The sequence below is a fragment of the Cenococcum geophilum genome (genome assembly GCF_001692895.1).
Source record: "Cenococcum geophilum 1.58 unplaced genomic scaffold K441scaffold_78, whole genome shotgun sequence".
NCBI classification, from domain to species: domain Eukaryota; kingdom Fungi; phylum Ascomycota; class Dothideomycetes; order Gloniales; family Gloniaceae; genus Cenococcum; species Cenococcum geophilum.
Window position 1 is genome coordinate 353,681 of NW_027137636.1, and position 15,754 is coordinate 369,434.

Consider the following 15,754-nt stretch of genomic DNA (forward strand, 5'->3'; position numbering starts at 1 on the left):
ACTACTTCCTTCTCTAGCTTATCCAAAGCTAGGGTTCACTACGTCCTAGCTAGGCCTTGCTGATTAATTACCGCATGCCTATAGTTGTGTCCCATATCTTAACCACCCCCTATATACTATCTCTTGTTAACCATTGCCATATACGCCATGCCTTCCCCCCCCCTAAGGCCTATCGAAGGCGTAAGGGGGATTCATCCGTTCTACCATCCTAATACTAAAAGCCGAAAGCGGGATGTATATATATACCTAGGTATCTTTTATACCTAGGCCCCAGTCACTAGGCCCTCTCTAGGGGCACCACTCCGTCAAGAGGAGACAAGGAAAACCATAGGTTGTATCCGGCTATCGCTTTAGTAGTATTACGGCAGTACGGCGAGTAACCGCATACTCCGCGGGCGATCGCCCTAGGGGTTAGGAGGGGCCGTATATTTGCTCATTCGTTCGTTCGCGCTTATTTGTCCGTCGATGTAAGGTCATCAATGCTTTCTACTAGGGGTCGGGGGATGCTATCGAAAACTGTACATCCATGTTAGATCGTACAAGTGCCCTGGATAGAACAGTGTAGTAGTCGTTATATTGTAGAGAGCCAACAGTAGTGGTTTTCAAGATCTCACCATCCGAAAATTTTTCACCACCGCCCTCAACGCCCACAACCACCACCAGGTCCTGTCCGCACGCTATGCGACGTCTCTGCGTTGGCTCTGGATCTGAACTTCGAAGACCAGGTTCGTAGCCATCACCGCGTACAGGTGCAGAGTCCGATTTCGACGGCCTTATAAAGTAATTAATAAATATTTACTAGCTTAGAGGAAGCCTGCTAATAATAGCTACGATCGATTATAAGATACGCTTACTAATAAAGATTAGCAGTAAGTAGAGCAACTTGTTAAGATTTTAAAGCCTTTTATATTAGCTACTAAGCGTATAAAAGGCAACGCTAATAGTCCTAGTATTAAAGGCTTATATAGCGCTTTATATAAATTAATTACTAATATAGAGCTACTTTATTAAATCCTCTAGTAAACCTAGTAAAGCCTTAAGAATAAATACAACTCCTTCTTTAAATTAGGCGTTAATACAGCTATCTAAAAAATTAATAAATATTTTAATAAAATAAAGGCTAAAAGCCCTTACTATTTCGCTATAGTAATCTTTTATCTATCTTTTAAACGCGCCTACTTTCGCAATAAGTGGAAATAGTAGCCCCTATAATAGAAGTACGCTAAGCGGTGCATAGAGACTTTATTTAATAACTATATTAATAAATAAGTAAATAAGGAAGATAAGGAGTTAGCTAAGCTATAATATAGGAAGGTTCCTTATAAATCTAATAATAATTTAGCCAATAAATATATATAGTTCTTAGTTATAGATAAGAGCCTTACTTCCTTAAAGCGTAATTAAAAGCGTATTAAGCTCGCTAGTAAGCTTAACCGCTACTATAATATAGGCCTTAAGCTTATTAAAATCCGCTTTAATAACGGTAATAAGTGGAATAATATTATTTTTTATCCTCTTAACTAGTGGCTTAAAATTGGTTAAATCCTTTATTTAATACTTACTAAGATTAACCTTAATTTATTCTCTATACCGGTAATAAGCTCTATATATAAATAAGCCTTTAGCTAAGCTAAAAGGATTATTACTAATAAGCGTAATTAATTATTAGCTAATATAATTAAAGCAAATTAATATTAAAAATAGTAGTTAATTAGTAGTAGATTCAATTTACCGTCCGACCTGGTCCCCCTAATGGGTCCACGCAGACTAATTCCTATGGGAAAAGCTTATATTACACTAAGAAAACCCATTTTTTGGGTGAACAAAAACCTCCAAGGGAAACGTAAGAGGTAATACTTCCAGATAACATCCGTACTACGTTAACGGGAGGAGAAAAACACCATTAGGTTACTGCTTTGAGACTCCCCTTGCGCGGGAGTGTCTAAAATGCCTATCTTGCCCTTATCTGCTATGTAAACTATTTTTACCACGTCTATATATTGCCTGTATAAAGTCGTGTGCCTATCCCTAGCTCCTTTTCCAAGTCTCCTATAAATATCTCCTAACAATAATAACGCTTGCGCTCCGCCCGGGCCTGTATACTAAGGTCTCTTATCCATTCCTTTATTAAAAGGTTTCTACAACGGGGTATATATAACTTAGTATCGCTTTTACCCTAGGTCCTAACCCTAGGCCCTTATACCTATTTATAAGGTATAGGAGGACGCTCTAGTATTTAATAGGGGTAACTAGTCCCTATAATTAGATACCTAGGTTACCAGGTAATGTTAAAATGGGGGGCTTCTGCTACGCTTAGGGCGCGGATTGTTTGCGTATGTATGTAGTTGCTGTGCGGTATATGTAGTATTTGTAGGAGGGAGGGGGTACGCCGGAGGGATAATTGCTTGTCGATTTGAATAACCGAACGTGTACGATAGACGTAGTAGCTATGTTCAAACTTTTTGCTGGGGCTCACCCCCCAGTGAAAAATTTTCACACCACCACCACCACGTCGCTGCGCAGGCGCTGCGCAGCCGTACACACGTCTCTGCGTTTGCTCTGGTAGTCTATTGACACGATCCAAACGGAACATCAATAGTAGCTGCCAGGTTCCCGGGCTCCACCGCGTGGAGGTGCAGAGGCCGATTTCATCGAGCCCTAGTAGTTAATTAAAGGCCTTTTATTAAGCAGTTTAATTACCTATATTAACTCCAATGGAGGTTTAACTACACCTTAGTTAACGAGCTTAGATATTAATCTTACTAGTTATAAGGTAACTATAGAGGCAGAAAAGCTAACTTGGTAAGATACATTTAACAGAGCTTTATATTTAATTAAATCTAATATAGAAATAGAGCCTCTGGAGCCCTTACTAATGCCTTCTTTCTAACTTTACCACTAACGTCACCAAACATTCTACCTTTTTAACCCTCTGTGGGTACACAGGACGAATTTAGCTATATTTAAATACTACATTAGGTAAATTAGGGTTAGATTTAATTAGGCAACGTTAATATTTATATAGAGAGAGGTGCTGCTAAAAATCCGCAATAAAACACTATAAAGTCTATATCAATTTCCTAATTGGGATAGCTAGCTAACAGCGTAACAGTTAGCGTACCTTACCTCGTAGTCAGCGGACAGCGAGCGGTCCAATTGACGCAGTCAGTCAGCTATAAAAGCTGAAGCTCGCAGCTAGCTGACTGTTGGACACTGAATTTAATAGAGGAGAGGTATAATAGATCTAGGGGTTTTATAGCATGCGTGTTAAATAAGGTAGTAAGAAGACGAGCTGTATATTGTTCTATTTATATTCTAATAGGAACTCTACTATATAGTAGCTTATATAACCATTAAGAAGAAGTAATCGAGCTTTATCACTAAGTAGTTTAGTTTTAAAGTAGAAAATACCTAGAATATAGACGAATCTAGAGTCGCGTTAGGTATATATATAAACTTAATCGCCGTAGGAAATACCTCTTGAAAGGAGACTCTTGTATAGTCACTAAATAATTATGAATAGATATCTGTTATAGAGACGATATCTGCCCCTAACCAATCGATTTAACCCCCATTTTCTTATACCGCATGATAATGGCAACGTACTGTTGAACGAACGCTGGCATGTGCCGTTTATTTCACCGCATCTCGCAAACAGAGTGGTTCTCGCAATATACCGAAGACCACTCGCATATGGACCTCTAGGGTAAATACCTAAGGTGCCCTTAATACCTAACATGTGATTAAACATCCATAACAATATCTACTAGGACATCGCCATCGCATCGATAACAGCACAAGGCCTCGTCCATCCTACACCCCAAAAAACTCTTATCTTCACTCTCACTCATCTCCTTCCATCCTACACAAACCCACTCTCTCCCTGCCCGGCCGCCGGCGCCAGCATAACAACAAACGTGACCTTCCCGCCCGCCACATGCGCTAGATACCCTCCCAGCTCCGCCTCATCATCAATCGCATACACCATCTCCCTCTCTGAATGTCCCTCGCCACCACGATGCGTAACGACGCCCTCAATACGCACGACAATCGTCCCTGGATGCTCGCGCATCGCCAGACTTCTAATTTCAGCGACAGTGCCGATCTGCAGCGCGCCGAGCCACAGCTGCTTGCTGTGCGCGCCCAGCGACAGCGACGAGTGCGGGTGCAGCCGGAAGTAGACAGGGATGGGCGCGGGGACGGCGGCTTGCGCGTGGCTGGCAGAGGCATAGCCGGGGTCGGCGTAGGGCGGCGGGTAGGTGTCATGATGGCCTTGCATGACGGAGGGGTCGTTAGCGGCGAGGAGGAGAGAGGGGTCAATTTGGAGGTCTGAGGGGTGCGAAAGGGGCTGGGGTTGGGTTTGCGGTTGGTTGTTGTTTTCGTGCTGTTCTTGGCGGATGACTATGTTCGTCGTTGACGAGTACGACCGAGGTAAAGCATGAGAATTTATGGATGGCGGTGCTGGGCCAGGGCCTGGTCCTGTGTTGATCTGTTTCTTCCGAGTGGGATCCCGCTTCGTCTGGTCATCGCGATGCCGCTTCATCACGTCTCGACACAGAACCTCGAGCGCCTTTTTCTTAAGCTCGTGGTTAGGGTCCGCGTCGCCTGGAGCCAGGATGCGCTGTAGTAAGTCTGATTCTGCAATCCACTGTTCCTTGAGCTCGTTCCAATGGGAATCACCCGCTTCGAGCTTGCTGGTGAAATGATCTGCTTTCAATGTAGCATAGAATGCGTGGCGGATTTGCCTACTCTCTTCCGGATTGATAGAGAGGGCATTTTTAGCTTCTGCAATTGTCATGCGGCACTCTAGGGTCCGCATGCGCTTGGTGACATCGGTGCAAATTACATCAAGTGATAGAGCTTTCTGGTCATGTTTAGATGGTTGGCCATTTTGCTGATGCGGCTGAGGATCATTCCAGAAGACGTTCTGGAGATGCGCGTTCTCACGGATCAGTCGGTCTTTGACTTCAGTCCACTTGTCTGGGCCAGCGATAGTCTTCTTCAGCACGCCTTCTTCTTCACAGATTGACTGGAATTGTTCTCGCACTTGGCGGTACAAGTCGTTATCCATATTAAGGTACGCTTTGCTTTCGTCAATTGTGGTTTCAGATGGAAAGCGCGGCGGGCCCTCAGGATCTGCTGGCATTCCCGCCCAACCTCTCGTCCGACGTCGACGCTTCCGCGTCCGCCAGCGCTCATCGCTCTCAGCCTGGAGTCTTTCTAGCCTTTGCTGCCGCTTGCGAATGACTTCTGGGTCCAATTCTGGTGATGATGGACGCTGCACAGCAGCCCCTTCCTTCTCAGCTTGCGCCTTCGCTTCGTCCGCATTGGCATTCTCCTCCTACCATGCGTTAACAGCCTTCCTTCCCAATCCGATATATCAGACTGAACTGTAACCCACCATAATCGCCTGCTCCAACTCCTGCATAATGTTCTGACTCTGCACTCCACTCTGCGCGCCAGAAGCCGGCTTCAAGGCACTCTTCATGCCATTCGGCACCCTTAACAACCACCTATTCTTCGCCCTGACACGCATGAGCTCCCTCTCTTTAATCTGGAGCCCCTCCTCGCTCAGTATGATCAGCATCTCTTTCTGGCTTGTATTCTTTTCCCATAACTCCTTGACGCGGGCGACGAGTGCCGCATTTTTGTGCGCGGGGTTCTGCTTGCTGGGAAAGTCCCATCGCTGGGGACGCACGTGCACAGGTCAGCTATTGGTCGTATGCAAAATAATACTCATAAACAACAAAGCAATGGCAGAAACAAAAATCGCATCTCGGGTAGAAGTAGAAAAGCAGAATACAGAGCAAGCTCATACCTTAAACTGTGTCTGAAAAGCGCGCTTGCTGCACAGCACCTATCAGCCCACCCACTCATCCAGCAACACGGTCAAACAAGGCCAACAAGGGGAGTTGGCGCAAAGTGATGTGTTGACTCATCTGGCCATCCAGGCGTCCGTATATTGTTACGGCACGCCGAGTAACGCCAGGTCTACCTGTTTTGTAGGGCACGGCAGGACAGGTCAACGTACCTAGGATTAAAGCCCTCAGCCCTAAACACCTCCATGACCTCGTCCAAGCTCTTCTTCTCCTCCACATACAGCCGATAGCATTCGGCCTCTTTGCCCTCCCAATTGTACACCATTTTGATTTTGATTTTCTTTTAAAAGTTTGTTGTAGGGCGGGCTTTCGCGTCAGGACAACCCCGATTTGCGCTTCTGGTTCGTTTGAGGTGAGATAATGCCACACGGAGATTGCCGGAACTTTTTTCCGTCTTGGCACTTCGGGCATATATCAGTGCCAGTCACGCTAGCAAGATGCAACTGACGATTTCCACTCAATAGTTGACGGAGACGGAGCAGTACTGGGGCACGACAACTGCCGTCGCACTGCGGAAACAAATCTCAAAAGCGCCATTCAAGTGGCTTCAATATGTATTGCGAAGGAAAAGCTGCACGTCACCTTTCTCTCTCCCTCTAGGTAATTTACACAACTCCATTGACTCAATCTCACAGCACTAAGCCCCACGATCCCAGTCCCCCTTAATTTGCAAGTCCAAAATCCGTATATCATGCCAAGCCTCGATATTTGTCAAAGACAAAAATCAACATCAAAATATATCAGTGAGACGGCCCAACCCCGAACCATACAAAACGGAAAAAGATACTACTTCCATGCCAAATCATTCCCAAGATATATATGGGGACCCGGAAACGCCCCTGTGCTGTCTATCCTAGAAAGCGAAAAGCTGAAGCAACTATATACCGCCAGCGCCTAACGAAAAGGTCGATAGATACTTTTAGCTCCAAAATGCCACGTTCATCCAGGCCAGATCGTAAAAACTCTAATCTTACTACCACAGCCGAACTAAAAGGACTATGAAGAAGAAAATTAGGAACCGTCGTTTAAGAAAGGGGAGAGGTGGGTTGTGGGACTGCTGATGAAGGTTCTGGCGATGGTGTGTCAGCAAACCTTGCTGTCAGCTCTTCGATCTTTGGAATTAATTCCAGGATGCGGAAGGGTTTAGACACAACGTCGTCCTAGTAAATAGTTAGTTGCAAGCTTCGAGTAGAATTCGGGGGAAGAGAAACTCACCATTCCCGCTGCCAACAGAGCAGCTATCTGCTCGCTCCTCGCATTCGCAGTTACTGCGATAATTGGTACATGTTTCCTCAACAGCCCACCCTCCTCCCATTCACGAATTCGACGGGTACATTGCAGGCCATCCATAACTGGCATTTCCTGATCCATGAGCAAAACTCCTAGATCTACCGCATCAGGCCCGCTCTTGCACCAGTACTGTGACTCGCGGAGTTTGTCTAATGCTTCTCCACCATGATTCACCACGTGCACCGTGATGCCCTGGCTCTTAAGTTGTTTTTGGAGAACGCGTTGGTTTACTGTCATCACCGTGAGTTTGAGCTCGCAAAAGCTACTAAGCGTCTTTGGTTTATCTTACCTAGGTTATCCTCTACGATCAGTACCCTCAAATCCGCCCAGTTTTGCCGGACACTATCAGGCAGAGTCATTGGTGGCGGTATGGAAGCGAAATCTTTAATCCTAGTCACCTCGATTCGAGGCCTCGTCTTAGCATCGGAGATTTGGCGTCCCAACGATATGGGCAGTTGCTCAGCTGAATCAGTTGGCGGAGTAGTCTTTCGACACTTGACATAAAAAGCAAAAGTGCTTCCCTTTCCTGTTTCAGAGGCGACACCAATCTCACCGCCCTGTAGCTCGGTAAGCTCACGAGAGATGAAAAGACCTAGCCCTGAGCCACCATATTGCACATGCGTTCTTGGACTGGCCTGCGAAAACCTCTGGAAAAGTAGTTTCTTCTCTTCATCGTTCAGCCCGCGTCCAGTATCTTGAACAGCAAATTGCAAGTAAACTTCTTCTCCATCACCCCAATCTGGCCCTTTTGTTTGGTCTATCCGCTTAGATCGGGTTGGAAAAAAGTTGACGAGAGGTTCTTTATCTGCTGACGGCCGCCCTCGTGATGCTGCCAAGATGACGGTGATGGTGCGTTTGTTCTCTGTCGTGGTGAACTTGATTGCGTTGGTAGTAAGGTTGATAAGAACTTGCAGAACCCGGGAAGGATCCAGCTTGACCCAATCGATATCCAACTCCTTGAAAGAATCGCTAACAACAAATTCCATCGTGATACCAGCCGTCTGTACCTCGCCTTCATACATTTTCAGCGCCGTTTGAACAACATTCAATGGCTGTACATCTACAGGCGTGACCACAAGCATCGCCGAGTCGATCTTCGAAAGAGTAAGAACATCATCCACAATTCGTTTCTGATGTTGAGCACATAGTGCGATCGTCTGAGCCGCATCTATATTGCTATTAACAAGCTCCGTGCTAATTCGCTCGGAGCCTGATGACTGGAAATCATTCAGCGTTGTTGAGATCTCATCAGCACATTGCAAAATAGCGGTGAGTGGATTGCGCATTTCGTGACTCGTTATATCGATGAAGTTCTCCTGTTGGCGCTTAAGTTCGATAGCCTCCATCGTTTTACGTTTCTGGAATCCTTCGGCCCATTTCTGTTGACTGATATTCGTGATACTCCCAAAGACACTCTTGAGGATGCCTGCTTCATATACCTCCGGAAACGCGCTGAACAGCACCCAAGTATCCCCTTTATTACCATTTTTATCTTCCCAGGAAGCTTTGAACCTAAATTCAACATTGATTGACTTGGTGTTCTCAACTAGATCCCTCCACACTGCTCTGACCATTGGTTGATCTTCCTCTATAACAGACTCTATCCATCTGTCCGTACTTTCTGAGTCTCTTGGCACGCGTGAGATCACATACCAGGTGTCGTTGCAGTATGTTACGTGGCCTTGCGAATCTGCAATGAAGAGTCCAGCGGGAGAGAACTCCGCCATTCGCGTAAATCTGGTTTCGATATCCCTGGCTTCCTGGGTACGGGCCGCGAGTTGTTCGGATAAGATAATGCGATCCTCAGCAGCCAGCTTCGCAGCCTTCTGGCCACGTCTAATCTCCTCTTCAAATAAGACGACTGAGGCTAGGGATGTTGCAAGTTGTCTGCTGAGAAGTTGGACAAAGAGGCTGTAGTCGTCATCGTACGGCCTTCGTGGATTAACTCCCATTACTAGAAAGCCCAGAATAGATTCGCCCGTGGTTGGATGGATAGGGCAAACGACTACAGACCGACACGGATCTCCAAAACCGCGCCATTCCAGTCCCTCTAACATCTCAGCAGGAAGATCTCCAGTGCCTATATCTAATAACACTGGCTTGTCTGTTTTCATGACCTCGCGGAAAACTGGCCCGAAACCTTCACTACCCTCTTTCAAGTCGATCTGTTCAGGCGCCGATGGATGGTGGCTAGGGACTCCCAATGCGCCCTCCAGATAACAATGCTTTGTGCCTAGGAGGCTGCTTGAATGTATTGAAGAAGAATCGCTGTCGGAATCTTCGGAGACGGAATAAAGTAGCACAAATGGAGTGTCGTATTCATTCACAGCCAGTGAGGCCAAAACCTGCTCCCAAAATCCTTTGACATCTCGAGCCGTTGCTGTCCGCTCTCCCACTTCACGTAACGTGAGCATTCGCCTCTCAGCAATCTTTCGACGCGTCTTCTCGAAAGCGGGGTTGTAAAGACCCATCACGGAACCATCACCACCTACCATTGGGATTATAGACCAGGAGAAGTACGTCTCTTCAAGGTAGTTGTTCCTCTTCATGAACAGGCAATCGTCATCCTTGATATCTTTAGTCAAGCCCTTCTGGATATATAAGGGTACACAAACCTTCATTGTCGCTTGTCCAGTCAATTTAGCATTAGCGAAAACATCTTTTACATCATCCCAGATTTCAGCCCAAGCGTCTTTGTATCTTTGCCCCATCAACTGAGGGTGTTTCTGTCCAGCTAATAGAACAAAGGCCTCGTTGTATATAGCTACAAGATCATTCCCCCAATACATGGCCGCTGGATGCGGACTAGCCACGATTAGATTGCACATCTGGCGTAGATCAGAAGACCAATATTCTATCGGGCCCAGTGGCGTAGCTGCCCAATCGACGCTTCGTGCGAATTGAATGTGTCGAGGAAGAGAGTCAGAAATTGGCAACCGCGTCCAATCGAAGAACCCTATTTCTTTAGACGGACTAGAGACTCTGGAAAACGAGTCAATATCACCCGCTGTAGCAGCTCGGATAACGCACTCATTCGTAAATGAACTGTGAGAATCCGTGGGGTTTGGCATTTCCGGGCTCCTGCCAAACATCCTCCCGTTAACGCCTATAGTTGTAACTCCTGGATTAGGTGGTTCAGTAGTAGGTATAGTCATATCAGAATTATCTTCAGGGATGCGGTCTTGCTCGTCCAGAGGTGGCGGCACAGTGTTGCCAAAATAATCTTGAGGTTCATCTTCGGTGGTGTGAATAAGTGCAGGGATGGAACCGGATGAGCTTTCGTGACGATGACTAGAGCTAGGTGGAAGAAAGGATGAAGGTATCGCGAATTCAAAAGAGGCACTCCTAGAAGGAAAACTTGGCGAAATTGAATGAGGGCCGCTTCCACTAACAACTCGTAATCGTTTTCTTAATGTCGAACAGGACCATATTATGCCTCCGTGTTCCATGGAAGGTGGGTTTACATCAGGAGTTTCCCCTTGGCCTCCGAGACTCAACAGCCAACTTTTGAAGCGAGGGGAAGTATTCACGAAAGGGGCTCCTGGAGAAGAATTGGCCGCTCTGCCTGTTACTAGTTCTAACAAAGAAGGGTTCGAGCGCAGCGAAGAGTTGCCAAAAATCATCAATATGGATCCAGAGCCATAATTTAACGAGTCTGTTAGGTCAATGATGAAAGTGGGCCGCGGGTCTTGTTCCAGCAATTCCACAATCCCCACAGAGCCCAATATCCGGAGAGAATCATTTTTATCCCTGCCATCAGGCGACGCTGTTCTAGGTATGTTTGATCTCTCAGAGCTTCGACCGCCTGGCGCGCTTGTAGTACCTGGTGGGCTTAGTCCACTAAATGTCCCTCTAGCAAGTGTTACGGTCTTTATGCCGGTATCTTCACCCCGTGTCTTGCTCAGCATTCTTGCCGCTGCCTTGGAGCTCGAACACCGGGCCGGCAGCCGTGGTCTTGCCCGGCGGCTGTTCGAGAAAAAGAGAGGTGACGGCGGCTGCCCGTTATCCAACCCAGCTATAGGGAAATTGAAACGATCTAGAGTATGCCGTGAGCGAGTGTAGAGGCGTCGTCTCTTGAGCGGTGGTTCGCTAGCCAGCTGTTGGAAAATGGGCGATTTGTCCGTGTATCGCGAGGAGCGATTCCTGCCTATCGCCACAGGTGTTGTTTTCGCCAAGTCTGGAGACCTATCAGTTGCTAGTGCAGACGACGCAGGTCGTCGCCGAGGGTCGGATCGTTCAGGATTCCGACTTGCGGTCCATGAAGACTCGGTCGGACCGGAATTGTTTGTTGGTTCGTTAGAAGGCTTCGGTGCCTCTAGGCGGGAGATCCAAGTCTCGCGATATTCGGGTGTGCTCAGCCGTCCGATTTTAGGTCGTTCTGGATTCTGCTGGTTAGAGCTACTTCCTGTGAATAAGGACTTAGGAATGTTCATAAGGAGGGTTGAAGCAGAGAAAGCAAAATCTTTGCCCGATCAGTGAGGACCACAGACCGTGCTCCCTACGCTGAGGAATGCGCCTCCAGACGATCGGCCTCCGGATATTGCTTGGGGGGAGTGTCAAGGTGAATGCAGACGCTAAGACCAGGTCGGTTAACCCACAAATATTCAGCACGACAAATCAAATAATGAATTGGAAAGTGGCTCGCGGGGTTGTGGGGACTTGTCATTCACAACAATAATATCGATAGAGAGAATATGGAGTATATTAGAGTCGCTATAGGTCTGGCAGGGTGGACTACCTCCTAGCATGCAACACACAACGCCAGGGCTCACCAGCGCTCTATCGAGAAGAATCTCACGGGTGCATGGTAGCAATTTTACCGAAGCAGCAGGGCGAATCCGTTGGCTAGGCAACATGAAAGCCGCATTTATTTCGAGAATAAGGCATGTCTAAAAAGAAACCACCCTACACTCTTTCCGTGGAATTTACTATTAGTAGGAACCCCAACTGTATATATTTATAGAGTTGCGTTAGTAACTAGCATCGCTAACGTACATTATAGTAGTACCTTCCCTAAAGCTTAAGTCTTATATCTGCCCGTATCTACTATAGACTATTATCCTATTCCTGTTTCCCTATTATAACTATTACAGTATAACTAATAGCCTAATAGCCTAATACTTAAAATTCCCTTTATAAAAGCGCGTATATAATTTAGTATTTAATATAAACTTTAAAGATATATCGCTCTTTAAGGATTAATATATTTCTATAATAAACTTATTAAGTAGTGTTAGGTGAAACCTGGGTAGATAGTTATATAGCCGCAAGGCACGGGCGACCCAGGGGCGACCCAAGAACTCGCCTGTGAGGCACGTGCGCTGCACGTGTCTTGGGAAAACCCCTCCTTACCTTGCACTCAGACTCTTCCTTTTCCCTCAAGGATTCGTCTGTTCATGCAATACACCCTATTGTTCTATCAATTGATCCCTATCCATATCCTCACCCCACAAGTAGGCTAATACTTATACTGATATGTAAAAAAGCTAGTAGCCGCTCGCTTAGTCTAATGTCACAGTACGTGCGGACTGTCAAGGTACGAGGTACGAGGTGACTGTATATCATTGACAAACGATGTCGTGTGAGGATCTATGTAGGAGGTGAGGTGGTATATATACACGTCGCTCAGGGGTCAGGTCCGTGCTCGTGTCATGACAACACTGAATCATAACAACGTGTCAGGTCAGTGCCGTGACATCTAATTATTAAAGCATATAAGTCCTTTAGTAAGGTAAGTAGTTAAGCTAAGGATATTACTTTTTAAAATAAAAGTTATTGTAATGTGTCCCGCCAAATAAGCTAAAATGCCAGCAGTACTCGCGAATCTATCGCGACTGTGGCGGGACCCACTATATATACTCTTACTCTACACGTCTTCTAAGGACTCATTTTAGCTGCAGTATATATAAAATACCGTTCTACAAGAAGATCGACTGCTAGAGGTCTTATATTAAACAACTTAAGTCCGAAGATTAAGCTTATATATTAATTTGATATAGTATTATACATATCACCAGCCTTAGTACGGGCCCCAAATTTATCTAATCTAATTGGCTGGCTCTTATCGATAACCTGGGGACCCGAACCGACGTGGCAAGGGATAAGTCCTTGGAGAAATATTCTCTGCCCACCTTAACACAACGGGTCGTTCGGTATTGGACATCCCCATACTTGCTTGGAGTTGGCTATTGAGCTTAATGTGGGCCTAATATATACTTCCATCAACTTAAGGATTATATATAATATCCGTCCCCACACATCTATTACAGACGAATAAATTCGTCGGATCAACTACCCTCTTGATCCTCATGAGCCTCTCATACTTTTCACCCCAGAAAGTCTCTTGCCAGTTTGGTTCATACCTACAGCATCACACAGTCAGCAACACCTCAGCCTCAACAACAGCACTCACAGCAAGCACCAGCGTGGGAGAATATGACAACCTACGGATTCGCCTCATTAATATAAGTACCACCATCAGGCCCCACAATCTCCGCAAACCGCCCGCTGACCTCAACCGCCTGCAATTTCAGCCGCTTCTTTTCCGCCTCGGGTGCGTCGTCACGCCAGTCCACACTCATGGTGAAGAGAGCTCGGCTATGCTTCCATATGTCGTGCACAGCGGTATTGTCGCGTTCCGCAGAATTTACCTTACCGACTACAGGGGCAGATGAAGATTAGCACTGCCGTCGCTTCGAGAGGATCGGAGCCGTTATCTAGACTTACTGAAATTAAACCCTAGACCCATCTCCGGATAGTCCTGCACAAGATCCAGCAGCTCCTCGGTCTGATTCAGTAGCACATTCGCGGTTAAAAGCCTCGACGTATCCATCACATTCGTGGCAATGTTCGGGTCCTGCAAGAACGTGTTGAGGTAGTCCATCCAAGTCGGGAAGTCGAAACTCCCAATCTGTCCGGTCACGTTCGTCATGTTTGCAATCTCGTACAGCGGCGCGAAGGCCGAGCGGAAGGTTTCGTCCGTGCCGTTGGGCTGGATGAAGATTAGCCCTAGGTATCCGCTGTCGCCGGCGCCGTAGCCAGTGTAACCGGCGTCGGTGATGCGGGGGAGGGCTTTAAAGGCGTGGGAGAGGACGGTGCGGAAACTGGAGTTAGAGGTGGTGGTGAATTGGGCGAAACCGACTTGGACGTGACTAGGATTTGGATGCGTTTTATACGTGATGGACGTGATGACCTTCGACAGGAAGGAACGTTAATAAATCATAATAGAGGTGAGGCCCTGGTTACTTACGCCCCACGCGCTTCCACCGCCTCCTCGCACAGCGTAGAAATACTGGGGATCATTGTACTTGTTGAGTGTTTTGTACTCCCCCAAAGGAGTAACGAGGTTCACTTCGAGGATGTCTTTTGATGTTCAGTAAATTGCGGATCCAAGGCGACAGGTTATGGTTACTGAAAGACTCACTATCAACTCCTAGTCCATAAAAGTGTGCAAGTGGAGAATGACCGCCTCCAGTGGCCCAACCGCCAGCAGCTCCCACTGTTCGTGCCTGACCGCCAACCACGGTGACATTGTGCTCGGCGGCATCTCGATATACATCTAACTATTGCATTAAGGTTTGAACTCTTGATTGAACCGGTTGGTATCCGCAGAATCGGTATGAACCTACCAAGCCACTGTTCCCCTGCCTGCAAAGTCACGGCCGGAATTCCTGTTCTACCATTCGGAGATCCTTTCGGCACGAAAGCGTTGTGCCACTCTCGTCCTTTAAGGTTGTGTGTCCAGATAGAAAATGCTCCTTTGCCGCTTGAACGCCCCAAGCTAATAGGCACTATTAGAACTTTACGAGAATCTCACTATTATTTTTGACCTGCAATGAATCAGACCACTTACTGATCATGTCCGGTGTTCTTGATGACAAGATATAGATCCTTATGATCTGCAAACTTTACAGCTGCTTGGATATCTGTAACATCCTGCGCTGCAACAGAGTAATGGGCAACTTGGAAGCAAGATGGTTAGCATATTTGTGCAGGCTAACTTCTAAATTGTCGCACCCACCTAAACCAGGCCCACAAGGAGCATCGATCGTGGTGTTGATAAAGCACTGGTCTTGTCCCAACTCCCACACAATGGCTGCGTAGGCTCCAGGTTGGCTGGTTCTCCAGAAGCTGTTTGTCCAATTCGAGGTGGCAGTTTGGCAGAGTTGTGCATCGTAATGTTCACGATGGCATACTGCAGCTGATGGAAGAGAAATAATTAGTCGGCCAGAGATAGACGAATTGAAAGATGCCCATTGCTCCGGAGAGGGCCAGCAGGAATCACCGAAGGCACATCTCTGGCGGTGATATCCTGAGATGAGGGGTAGAAGTAAAGGCAGAGCGAAGAGAGGATTTGAATACTTCATAATTATGATAATAGAAGTTATGCTGCAAAATTTGCAGTTCGTTCAAGTGTTCTTATATTTTTGATTTAGAGAATGAAATGGTCCGTTGAAGCCAAGAAAATTTACGATGAATGCGAAGTGCGCCTCGAGCACAGCCTAGCCATGACGAACACAATATCATTTTGGAAGATCACCTGGAGCTCTCAATGCGAGCAACCGACTGATACGAAGACCGCGTGC

The 15,754-nt window shown here is 46.6% G+C and overlaps 3 protein-coding genes across 3 annotated transcripts; all 3 read right to left on the reverse strand.

Annotated features, from left to right (window-relative positions):
• Window positions 1-3,862: 3,862 nt before the first annotated feature.
• Window positions 3,863-6,144, reverse strand: K441DRAFT_690898 (uncharacterized protein; the record flags this gene model as incomplete). The annotated part of the gene is made up of 4 exons (XM_067652431.1): window positions 3,863-5,311; window positions 5,402-5,686; window positions 5,819-5,846; window positions 6,032-6,144. 4 exons carry the CDS (start codon window positions 6,142-6,144, stop codon window positions 3,863-3,865), a joined length of 1,875 nt encoding a protein of 624 aa, XP_067497377.1.
• Window positions 6,145-6,409: 265 nt separating this feature from the next.
• On the reverse strand, window positions 6,410-11,701 carry K441DRAFT_670017 (uncharacterized protein). Its single transcript, XM_067650216.1, has 4 exons — window positions 9,785-11,701; window positions 7,459-9,736; window positions 7,095-7,399; window positions 6,410-7,039 (listed from the first exon to the last, which is right to left on the reverse strand). Exons 1-4 carry the CDS (start codon window positions 11,600-11,602, stop codon window positions 6,905-6,907), a joined length of 4,536 nt encoding a protein of 1,511 aa, XP_067497378.1. The 5' UTR covers window positions 11,603-11,701; the 3' UTR covers window positions 6,410-6,904.
• Window positions 11,702-13,395: 1,694 nt separating this feature from the next.
• On the reverse strand, window positions 13,396-15,535 carry K441DRAFT_592069 (putative FAD binding domain protein; the record flags this gene model as incomplete). Its single annotated transcript, XM_067644859.1, has 8 exons — window positions 13,396-13,531; window positions 13,617-13,827; window positions 13,896-14,361; window positions 14,419-14,531; window positions 14,593-14,727; window positions 14,798-14,949; window positions 15,022-15,130; window positions 15,190-15,535. 8 exons carry the CDS (start codon window positions 15,533-15,535, stop codon window positions 13,396-13,398), a joined length of 1,668 nt encoding a protein of 555 aa, XP_067497379.1.
• Between the last annotated feature and the right edge of the window lie 219 nt (window positions 15,536-15,754).

What these genes read in the sequence shown, in the direction of transcription:
- K441DRAFT_670017 (XM_067650216.1), bottom strand. Translation starts at nt 11,602, where the DNA reads ATGAACATTCCTAAGTCCTTATTCACAGGAAGTAGCTCTAACCAGCAG. An exon ending in CTGGACAAGCGACAATGAAG is followed by an intron (nt 9,737 to 9,784) that starts GTTTGTGTACCC and finishes AAAGATATCAAG; the next exon opens with GATGACGATTGCCTGTTCAT. An exon ending in CTCTGTTGGCAGCGGGAATG is followed by an intron (nt 7,040 to 7,094) that starts GTGAGTTTCTCT and finishes ACTATTTACTAG; the next exon opens with GACGACGTTGTGTCTAAACC.